At 23.1% G+C, this 12,306-nt stretch overlaps 1 protein-coding gene across 1 annotated transcript; it reads left to right on the top strand.

Moving 5' to 3' along the window:
• The first annotated feature begins 855 nt into the window (after positions 1 to 855).
• LOC132916918 (unconventional myosin-Ia) lies at positions 856 to 12,062 on the top strand. The gene is made up of 21 exons (XM_060977372.1): positions 856 to 1,015; positions 3,013 to 3,165; positions 3,795 to 3,910; positions 3,997 to 4,187; positions 4,247 to 4,293; positions 4,386 to 4,449; positions 4,520 to 4,533; positions 5,407 to 5,491; positions 5,885 to 5,994; positions 6,405 to 6,552; positions 6,773 to 7,194; positions 7,283 to 7,446; positions 8,107 to 8,243; positions 8,369 to 8,558; positions 8,643 to 8,990; positions 9,053 to 9,110; positions 9,526 to 9,666; positions 10,784 to 11,026; positions 11,090 to 11,242; positions 11,351 to 11,580; positions 11,644 to 12,062. Exons 2-21 carry the CDS (start codon positions 3,055 to 3,057, stop codon positions 11,765 to 11,767), a joined length of 3,096 nt encoding a protein of 1,031 aa, XP_060833355.1. The 5' UTR covers positions 856 to 1,015; positions 3,013 to 3,054; the 3' UTR covers positions 11,768 to 12,062.
• Positions 12,063 to 12,306: the final 244 nt, after the last annotated feature.

The raw sequence follows: 12,306 nt of genomic DNA on the forward strand, positions 1-12,306 counted from the left end.
ATAGATACCTCCTATACACAATAAAATATATTGTTAGTGATTTTGAGTTTTGTATTATATTTGATCCTATGAAGTATGAATGTTTACCAAACTGTAATATGGTACACTTATAGGCATTTCAACCTTATTATATTAGGTATATTATGGCAATAAGTTATTGCCAATAACTAATAACTTATTCGATTTGCGACTTTGCTTAAATATTTATTTATTTTTTGAATTAGTTACAGTTACTCTGCGACCTCCCGAATGCGTAACGACGGTAATGGTAGACGAAATCGGGGGAGCAGAAGCCCAGGAAAGAAAATCAATATATTATTATTAAGATTTAATTCTAAGCTTTCTCTTTTATACATATATACCTACGCTCCGAGTGTATAATCCAATCACTATAGGTAACCATAGTGACATCATAACTATAATAATATGTAACATGACATAAATTGTAAGGAAATAGTAAATAGTTAGTAGGCAATGTATAATAACAATTAGGATACTTAATAATAATTAATAGTTAATAAAAAAACAATATGAATTTAATACAATTATGAATCAACTTTTTATGACTACCCATTGCTTATTATTAATAAAATCACGTACAATATTATTATTAGAGTCGTAACATTATACTACAATAATATAACATCTTAACAAAAATGTTTAAGTTTAAACACAATTTTATTATTCAAGATTTAAATGAGTCTTATACTTCTAATATATTATTATAATAATTATAGTGACAATTGAGATTTGAGGTATATATATTTTTTTAATTTCTCATAGATTTACTTGCACTGCTATTTTATCAGTTATCACTGTACCAGCCGATAATTTTATCAATACTTGGTTTTTTTTCTTCAAAATTTTGTTTAAAACGAATAGATTTACTATTTAGGCTATTTAAATTTTATAAAACGTTTTAGTTTCTATACATTTATTGTTTTTAGTATTATATTATAGTATCTATCAATTTTGTTTATCAATTTGGGGAAAATTTAAATTTGTTGACTTAAAAGTAAGTTATCTTTTTTATTAGGTGATAGTAAGTAGTTATTAGTTAGTAGTAAATATTTGATGTACTTAAGTTATCATTAATAATAAAATAAATATGCACTTATTTTAGTGAATATTACTTTTAAACTAACACTTATGATAACTAAACTTGCATTAAACACTTATTTTTTTTACATTCAATACAATTTCAGGTACTTGAAACTTGAGTTATCTTATACAGTTACCTATTATTTGTACTGTATTTTACTTAGAAATTTATCTAGTTTTATTGAATATCTATTAAAATATATTTTAATCCTCTTTCTGTAACTAGGTGTTTGAAATATTCAGTTTTTTTTTTATTGATTTTTATAGTACTAGTTATCTAAGTATGTTAAAAATGTATTGTAGCTAACTAATGTTTATAAGTATTATTTGTGGTGCACACTCAAATATAAATAGAGGTAGCATGTTCAATGGAAAGTGTATCACCCACCCATAAAATTGCTTTCAAAAATAGACTACTTGGGGGCCCGCCACCACACCCCCTTAACTAACATTGTCTAACTAAGTCTTATTTATAATTATAACTATAATATTTATAACATATTAAAATTAAAACTACAAATTATATTCAATTTTTTTATTTAAACTTTGGTTATATTGAAATATTGAATGAACATTTCAACAAAATATAGGTATTCAGTTTAGAATAATATTTAAATACATAAAATATAAAAGTTTTACTATAAATAAAACTTAAGCAATAATAAGTATTATTATTTTATTTTTAATTATGATTATTGTTTAGCTTAGTTATTAAATTCATGTTCATTGGTGCACTGTTACATACTGCTGTATAATAAATTAATGGAAATTAGTACAATAATGATTTTTTTAATATGTCGCTATTATTTGCAAATATATTAATTACAGTGGTTGTATCAATTTAAATATTGTTTTTGCACAAAAGTACCATACATTTTCAAGCCAAAAAATTCAGGGGTAGCATCTGCTACCCTTAGAACCCTTTAGTATGTGTCATTGGGTATAATACATTTTAATATTGTTGTTTAAGTTTAATTAGTTCTTGTAAAATTTTATACTAAATAGTATATTGGTATATAGGTAATTTTTAATTAATAAATAATATTTAAATGTTAATTGTTAATCATTATTTACTTTGGGGTTTATTTAATTTATTTTTATATTAAGATATGTATTATTATTTATTATTAATAGGCAATTGTTAGAAATAAAAATAATTGGTTGTTACTTAGTGTTAGGGGATTTAAAATTAAGGATTTTTGTTTTTTTAAATTATAGTTTTGTGAAGTAAAATCTTTAAAAATATATGAGAAGTGATGATACATAATTTATATAGTTGGTAAATTGTTATTGCCAACTTTCCATGATTGGATAAACCTTTTAAAACAATAATATTTTTTTACAAGGTAAAGGAGTTGGTGGGGTATTTGTTTAGGATGATGCATTTCATGTTCATGTTCATTGTCAATAAAATTATATTTTTTGGATATTGTTTTATTCTAACTTTAAAATAAAATTCCTTAAACTAATATATAGTTATTATTTAAAGACATTTAATGCGAAAAACAATTTTGATATTTTTTATATTAAATATTAATGTATTAGAAAGTTATTCATTAAATATGTTTATAAAATGCTAGTAATCAAAATTAAAAAGCCATTTAAGTATAATATTATTAACAGTTAACTCTTAATTTTATATTTTGGTAATTAAAGTTTGATGACTTGTAATTTAAAATTCTTGTATATAAAAACACCAAGCGATTTATAACTTATTGTTATATATTAATATGTTAGGTAGATAAAAACAATTAAATTTTTGTTTTCAATGATAACTATTAAAGTTGACAGGTGCTTATAAGTTATAATAATAAGTGGATTAGATGTGAACAATCAATATGGTACCAGATAGTGCCTGCCACGGGCATAATGTAACATTTCATGCCTATAATGTATTTTATGATGTTAAAGGTTTCAGTTTGGATTTCATAGATACAAGACTCTATTTTTCTAATGGATCTCAATGATGAAGATGGAATCTGGGATAGTGTATTGTTAGAACCATTAACAGAAGAAACATTTATTTCAAATTTGAATTGTAGATATGACTCAAATACTAATTATGTAAGTAATTTTATATGCTTGAAAAATAAAAATATTTTTTCCCTTAATTTCAAAGATATTTTTCTACTTATATTCAGTATTTCATAAATTTAATGTATTAATTGCCCTTATAATATAGATTAGTATATTTATAATCTACCATACAAATAGTTTAGATTTAATTACTTATGAAATGTATACAACAAATATAAAAAGTTGACCAGTAATATGATTTATTTAATAATACTAATTAAAAAATTATATATATATTGTTTTCAATTTTAAAATTTTAAATAAAGATGTTTAATCATGACTAATATTTAAAAAAGGTGTTATAACCGTTTTAAGCAAGCATCAATGTATGATATAGTAAGCAGTTAATCCAATTTCGAAATTGTAAAAATATATAAACAAGAATTCACCTTTAATTTTTTTTTTATTTCTTAAAATTGTAGATATTTAATATAGGGTAGGTATAGGTTAATTTAAAAAAAATGATAATTCATAGTAAGTACCTCAAAAATGCATTATTTAAATACTTACATTTTTCTATTGTTATTTATATTACATTAATTTATCTATTATTTATTTATTTTTTTATAAAACCAAAAAAGTTTTTTAAAAATAAATTTATCATGTTGATTTTTTAGACATACATGGGAAATATGCTTATTGCTGTGAATCCATATAAAGAAGCACATCAAGTTTCTATACCTTTATGTCGAATATATATGTCACCAAGATCAGGCCACTTACCACCACATCTGTAATGATCTTTGAAATATATCTGTTTAATATCTATAATTACATAACCTAGTGATATTTTTTTAATTATTTTTTTTTTGTTTTTAGTTATGCTATAGCTAGTTGGGCTTTTCGATGGTTGGTAGATGCTGCTCAAGATCAATGTATTGTCCTACAAGGTATTTCTGGCTCAGGTAAAAGCCATTCTGTTTCAATGTTGCTGCATTGTTTATGTGGGACCAATAATAACAATAATTTGCTCAATCAACGTTTGTTGAATGCTAACATCATATTAAATTGTAAGTCGGATTACTATATTTTTGTAAATAACTTTTCATTACATTGATTATTATTTTAGCATTTGGAAATGCCAAAACACATATTCATAGTGATGCTTCTCGTTTTGTAAGTATTAAAAGTGTTTTATAATTTAAAAATCTAAGGTATAATTTATTAAAATTTAAAGAATTTGATTGATATTTAATTGTATGTTTCAGATAAAACATGTTGATCTAGAATTAAATTTTAAAGGGGATATTGTGGGTGCTACAATTACAGGATGTAAGTATAATTCTGGTTAATTTAATAATAAAATAATTAATTTTAATTTTTTTATTTGTGCTGCAAATAGATTTATTGGATAAAGTGAGTTATTAATTACTAGGTATAATTTTATCCGTTGTTTTAAAAGATGATAAATTACAAATGAGTAAATTAATTTGTTAGCATTCCTTAAATATTAATAAATTTATATAATTTGTAGTTTTATTTTGCACTTTATAGGTATTTGAGTATTAAATTTAATCATATAACAGTAATACATTTTGAAAATGTTAATTAGTATTTATTCTTACTTCTTAATTATTTTTATTATTTTTATCTTAATTATATAAGCTACAAATATCAACCATTTAAAAAAAAAAATTTAAATTAGAACATTTACAATCTGTACAAATTAATACCGTATATAGTTAGTAAATGAGATATTTGAGAGAAGTAATTGAGTGGGGAAGTTGTCCAGTGGTGGCATCCCAGCATCCCAGCACCAATGTATAAATTAACTTTTTTTTTTATTTTAAGAATTTTTACTTATTAAGGTACAGTTTCTAAGTTATAAATAGTTCTAGCTGCTTGTTGCTGCAACAAGTCATAATAACTGCTCTGTTATAGAACATACTTGTTATCATTGTGGCCAAAATTTTGGTACCTATAATCATTGATTATAAATACTAGTATTTATAATCAATGCTATAATTAAAACATCTGAAATTTACATCTGCTAAGTTTTAACTTTAAATTTTTCACTTTTAAGAACTATTATCTTACTATATTGATAAATCCCTACTATTTAACTTTTAATGTCAGTTTTAGTGTAGTGTGACATTGTAATTTATGTTACACAATTATAAGTATCTCAGTTTTGTATGGTATCCTTATAATTTTTATAACAAGATTTTATATATTTATATAGTCTATAATTTTGTAATTCATTATTATAATATATTAATTCATTTATAGTCGAGGGTAACGTCGCAAAGTGCATTGAATAGAAATTTCCATATATTTTATCAACTAATTTATGGTGCTGATATTCATTTATTGAGTAAGTTTATATTAGAATTTTATTTAAAACAAAAAATATAAATTTAATTTTGTTATTTAATATTTTGTATAACATTTATTGATGCAAAATAATTGATTTATTTATGTATACTAATTGTGTATAATTTAATCTTAAAATAAAATTTTTTAAATATGGTACTTCAGATATATTTTAAGTACTTAACTATTCAATTTAATATACAATTGACTAAAGTAATTAATTAATTATACTGTTCGTAAGTATTTTATAACAAAAATGAAAAACCAATAATTTATATATGATTTGAAGTATAAGATTAAATATTTTTATATTTCTTAAAATGTACATGAACATGAATGTATTTTACATTTTGTTACATTTTAACTAATTTTCTTCAATATCTTTGATTTTTAGAATCCTTAAAACTCACCAGAAATTCAGAAAACTATGTTTACTTAAAGTGCAGTAATCGTATTAGACAAATTGATGTTGTTAATTTTCAATCAGAATATCAATCAATAAGGGTAATTGTATTCAATAATATAATTTAATATTTTATAAAAATATATTATTTTTTCCGTCATAGTAGTTGGTATTTTTATTTATTAGATATAGAGCATTTACTTGTGTTTGTATTATTCCATGTTTTGTTTAGATGTGTTAGAAAATATAGTATTCTTTTTATTCTATATATTAGAAGTAAATATTTTTTTATTTATTTAATATTTTTTCAAATATTCAAATATTCCTTTTAGTTTTGTTCTAATCTAATATGTATAATTCATATGTATTTTTAATCTATTTTTAAAATAAGTAATTAAGTATTAAGTTAAAAATGTAACTTGTTTACTAATGAATGTTTGTATAATATTAAATAAATTCTAAATTTGTATTTTTATAATAATTTAATATCTATTTTAAATGTATTTTACAGTATGGATTTGAAATATTGGGACTTAGTGAATCTGAAATAACCAGTATTTTTAAGATTATTAGCAGTATATTAAAATTGGGAAATTTGAATTTGGTACCAACTAATAATATTGATGGAACTGAAGGGTGTATTATTACAAATGATTATGGTATGGATTAAAAATTAAATAAATTATTTTCAGTTTAAATAATTAGTTAATTTTACAATAGTCAGTTTTCAATAATCAATATCTATTTAAACACATTAAACATTATTCAATAATTTAAAAGAACACTGTCAAATTGTTTTTATTAAAATATTATTTAATGAAAATAAGTTTTTTCAAAGTATTTATAAGTATTATTAATTTATTTAAAATTTATTTTCAGAGTTATATGAGTTAGGTGAATTATTAGGTACTGATGGTGAGGCTTTAAAAAAAGTCCTTACATCATCAGTATTATCATCCGGAATTTCTGCGAAAGAAGCTCGTTATATCAAGGATTTGCTTGCTCAGTCATTGTACACTAGGTTATTTTCATGGTTGATAGCAAGGCTCAATCAAAGTGTTAAAGCTGAAGCAAAATATAAACGACGAAATTTAGGCTTTTTAGATGCTTTTGGTTTTGACTATTCTGATAGTCAGATGGATTGGGATAATTTTGTGTTGAATTCCTGCAATGATAAAATCCATAATTTAGTAATAACAGCTACATTAAAAGATGAGCAACAAGAATATGCAATAGAAAGAGTACAATGGTGTCTTATTCCATTTTATGATAATACATCAGTTTGTGAACTGATATTCAAGGTGTGTTTAAGATTTAATTAGTGGATAAAATATCTGCTAAATAAATACTAAACATATTGTTTTAATTATTTTAAATTATATTTTTTAGACATATGGAGGATTATTGAGTATAATGGATGATTTAATATTGGATAGTAACAGTATAACAGTTTTTAAACGAATCTGTGCATTGCAACGGCAGTACAGCTCATCGTCTTCTGAAGAGCAAATCAGTTCTGCAGTTGAGCAAATATCATTGAATGAAAGTTTCATGTAAGAAAAATAATTTGCTTATTAATAATGTAATTTAAATTTTTTATTCCTAAAAATGTACTGCATTTAAAAATTAATTAATTTATTGAGATTTAAAATAAAAGCCTTTGTTTAAAAAAAAGTACTTTAAATATAATTTTTGAAATATAATAATATTTATACTGCTGAAATTAACTTTTAATTTATAAAAACATAACTATTTTAAATGTCGAGAATTTCATCAAATTATTTAAATAAAACTAAATTAATTAATTTTCTGTAATATTTAAATGGTTCATTTTATTTATTTATTATCATTTTAAATTTATATATAATTTTGTGTAATTTTATTTTATTTTGATTAATTTAATTTTAAATACAAATAATAATAATAATAATATATTTTATTTTATGAGTAATAAAATTATTTTAAAATTAACAACATTTTTTAAATTATGATCATAATCAGAGGTGTTCTTATTTATTTTTTTGAGAGTATACTGTCATCAAATACCAAAATATATACATTTAATACAATACAATATGTAGTATATCCATAATATTGTAAAAAAATCTTGAGAAAATATGGCGTATATGTATACCCTATGGAAACACCCTTGATCATAATAATATTTTTTTTAATTAATATTTTTTAGAGTAACATTTGATTATTTTTTCCAGGTTAAACCATTTTATGGGTCCAGTTAAATATAATATTAACACTTTTGTTGACAAAAATAAAAACAGTTTGAGTCCATTGTTATGTTCTACTATGTATAATGGTACACATCCATTATTGAAGTCTTTGTTTCCTGAAGGTAATATTATAGTTTCTATGGTTGGTCAATTTTGAAATTTGAACATTTATTTATAAAATAAAATCTAATATCAATTTCTATTAATTTAAACATATTTTTAAAGTTTGATAATTATTTTTGTTTAGGAAATCCAGATAGAATGTCATCATTTACAGTTTCCAATCCAGCTAGTCAATTACGTGTTTGGGCTGAAGCGTTTACTGCAACATTATCTGGCCGTCGTTGCCATTATGTAACATGCATATCACCAAATCGTCATTGTCAAGTAAACTCTTTTGACTCTTCTTTTGTTCAACAACAAGTTAGATGGTTTAGGTAATCAATAAATAAATAATTAATAATTATTTGTACTTAAAAACTATAGATTTAGAGTATTAATATTATTATTTTAAATTTTAGTCTTGTAGAAATTGTTCGGTTGCGTAGATCGGGTTTCTGCTATCGTCTTACATTTGAAGAATTTCTTGCACGGTATAAAATGCTTAGTCCAGCAACTTGGCCTAGACCTCGGTATGGAAACACGGCTCGTTCTATACGGGCGTTAGTTGTGTGCTTACCAATACCCAGTGGAGAGTTTGTGTATGGTGTATCCAAAGTGTTTGTACGTTCACCAAGGTCTGTATGGGAATTAGAACAGTTGAGAGCAGAACGTCTTAACCAACTTGCAGCTTTGGTGCAAGAAGCTTGGCATAGGCATAGAAGACATAATTATTCTCATAACTTATCAAATAAATGTCAAAATTTTAGGTAATAGTTTATTATATTTATCAAAAACAATATAAGTTTTTAATCATACCGTTTTGATATAGGATTACTGATACAGTTACAGCTGCCAAATGTATTACTAGAACAATTTTAACTTGGCAGGTAAAAAATAATTTTAAATATTATTTTATACATTAATTTAATTAAAAGTATATGATATTTGTTTTTATATTGAAGTAATTGTAATTTTGATTTAGTATATGATAAAGTAATTTAATATTGTATACCTATTGTCTATATTTATATCTATTTATTATTTTATTAGTGGTTTATACATAATTGTATGGTCTTTAACATTTTATTAAAACAAAATAATATTTAAAAAAAATATAACTTAAATCTGTATGATTATTATATTTTTATTAACCTCTTAATAAAAATTAACAGTTATTTTAAATATAATTATATACAAAGGTAGTTGTTATGTAATACATTTTTATTTTTATTAAAGTGTTATTTTCTATTAAAACTATATTGTTTAGTATATTATGTTTATTAATTCATAAATATATTTCAGAAACGTCAATATTTGATGAGATTATCAAGAAGCTTAAGTGTAGAAACTGAGTCGCCTATTTCTAGAGCTTGGGTACCATTGTCTAATCCTCGATTTGCGCACACACATTATTTATTAGAGACGTTACATCATAAATGGAGAGTAAGTTTTAAATTTGATTTTTAAAATCTTGGGTAGTTTTTACTATATTATTTAAAAGTACTATATACTAATAAATGCTATCATTAGTAATTTAATAAAAAAAAAAAAAAATAAATAAATAAATAAATCCATGCCCAAGTGTACATTTATAATGTATAAGTGAGACTAAGACAACAAATATAGATATCACATTCTTTTAAACATTGTCTTTGTCTATTTTTTGCTTGAAATTTTAATTTTATTTTTGACAGTGACGCCATACAGTTTTTTTCAGTACCTTATAATAAACAAGTAATCTTATTATTAGTTGTGATAAATAATATCATATAAATTAATATTATCTTTTATGAATAAGAAAATAAAGGGTCTAAATTAGCTTCCAATATAAAATGAAGAAGCATTTGATTTTCATCATAATTTTAGTGAGAGACAAGGATGTGGAAAGGAACAAAATAACACAAGTCATAAGACATTATTTTGAAAACAATTTGAGATGGTAATATAAAATAGTTTATTTTACCATTTAAATTAATTGCTAAATTTTTTTAGCAATCTAGACACAGTGTAATAGTTACAGACTGATAATAAAAAAAAAAAAAATTTGATTATTATTTAATACTTTAAAATTTTTTTCTTTAAGATATTTACTATCTGTAGGAATAATAAGCAAATTTGATTAAGAGTATTTTATGTACATGAATCGTTTAACAGAAGTAGTACTCATTGATAGCACTTATCATCAGCTAATGCCAATAGGCATCAATTACGTAAACTTAGTATTCACTGTTAATAAACCAAAAAATAATTAATGGAGTATGAATGATAACTCGTGAGATACCAGAGTATACATTTGTAGGAAGAGATACAAAGTTTGATGTCAAAAAAATATTTTGTAAAAAAATGTATAGTTTCTTTTTTTTTTTAAATCAAAAAAGTCATTTCTATTTCCAACTAAAAATTATGTGTATTTAAAAACTTAATTTTACATAACTAAATTAGAAGTTTGAATGTATTAATACCATAACAATGCATAGGTAAAATATATAAATAGAAATAATTTAGTAGATTTACTAGTTTTAAGAATAAAATATGTTTATAAAATTATATTTGGATTTAGTGTCATAAATATCGGGATAAATTAGATCAGACATCGAGAAATCGTATGCGTGAAAAAGTCACCGCTAGCATCATATTTAAAAATCGTAAAGCAAGTTATAGCCAGAGTGTTGCACACCCATTTATTGGTGATTATGTCCGTCTAAGGCAACATACTCAATGGAAAAAGACTGCTTTGCAGTGTGATGATCATCATGTAGTGTTTGCTGATATAGTAAACAAAATTACACGAAGTAGTGGCAAGGTAGTTATTTAGTGGTCGATTTCTTAAAATTGTATTAAGGAATAATAATTTTATTTTGTTTAGTTTGTACCAACTCTTCTTGTGATTTCAACAAAATCTATGTTAATATTAGACCATAGAACTTTACAAGTGAAATACAGAGTACCGGCTGCAGATATTTATAGATTATCATTATCACCATTTTTAGATAATGTAGCAGTATTTCATATAAAATCAGTAAGTCTTCAAATTAAATAAATTTAGTTTAACTTATTAAAAAAATAAATTCCTGCCTAGTTTAATAGTTAAATTCATGATTTTTTTTTTGTGAAAATATTTTATTAGGCATATGTGAGATGTGCCGAAGAAGAAGATGATTTGGGTGGGGAATGGTCACCATCACCAAGTGGATGTTTATTTCACCAAGGACCCGAGGTTGGTCCTTCAGATTGTACATATAAAAAAAAAGGAGATATTGTTCTTCAAACTAGTCACGTCATAGAAATAGTCACCAAACTGTTTTTAGTTATTCAAAATGTGTCTGGTAGTCCACCAGATGTAAACATATCTACTAGGTAATTATTTAGTCATATTACATTATTACAACTCAAAACCTTTAATTCATGATTATTTTATAGATTTGATGCCAGTTTTGGTGACCAAACTGTAACTATAGCATTCAAATATTTAGGATTACCAGATATAGCACCAGGTCAAATTAAAATTGTTCGTAAAACCAATAAGATGGAGATATTTGTTTAAGTAGACAGTCAGTAATGTTTTGTCTATGTGCCTTAAAATATTAATATTTGAGGCTGTCACTGCCATTTTGTAGTTAATATTTTGTTGTAGTTTCAGTTAAGATATGTTGGAAATGTTGGTTATAAAGCCGTTAAGTATATACAATTAATCACATTTTTATTTATTATAAACTATAAAGTATTGCACTATGTTGAAAATGTTTTATTATTTGTTAATTTAATGATATGAAATAAAATCATCTGTATTTCATTTGAGATGTATTTTTATGTATTAAAATCACACTTTAAATATTGAATTTTATTATTATATATTATGGCATAATTTTGTTATACCTTATACACAGTTTACCTTCTATTGCAGTTTTGGAACTACAAAAACTACTTCTCAAATATATTGTAAAGAAATAGCAACAAAGGCTATATAAAAGATAATATATTAATATAAAAATTTAAAAAGCAATTCAGGATATATATATATAATTGGTTATAATCCACTTATAAGCTTATTTTGACTCAGTATAATTGTGATATTAAATATGG

This window comes from Rhopalosiphum padi, chromosome 1 (assembly GCF_020882245.1).
Source record: "Rhopalosiphum padi isolate XX-2018 chromosome 1, ASM2088224v1, whole genome shotgun sequence".
Taxonomy (NCBI): domain Eukaryota; kingdom Metazoa; phylum Arthropoda; class Insecta; order Hemiptera; family Aphididae; genus Rhopalosiphum; species Rhopalosiphum padi.

Bases quoted from the DNA above. Each gene is read 5' to 3' on its own strand.
- LOC132916918 (XM_060977372.1), top strand. From the start codon at position 3,055: ATGGATCTCAATGATGAAGATGGAATCTGGGATAGTGTATTGTTAGAA. The intron at 3,166-3,794 runs GTAAGTAATTTT...TTGATTTTTTAG, and splicing joins ATGACTCAAATACTAATTAT to ACATACATGGGAAATATGCT. The intron at 8,991-9,052 runs GTAATAGTTTAT...GTTTTGATATAG, and splicing joins AATAAATGTCAAAATTTTAG to GATTACTGATACAGTTACAG.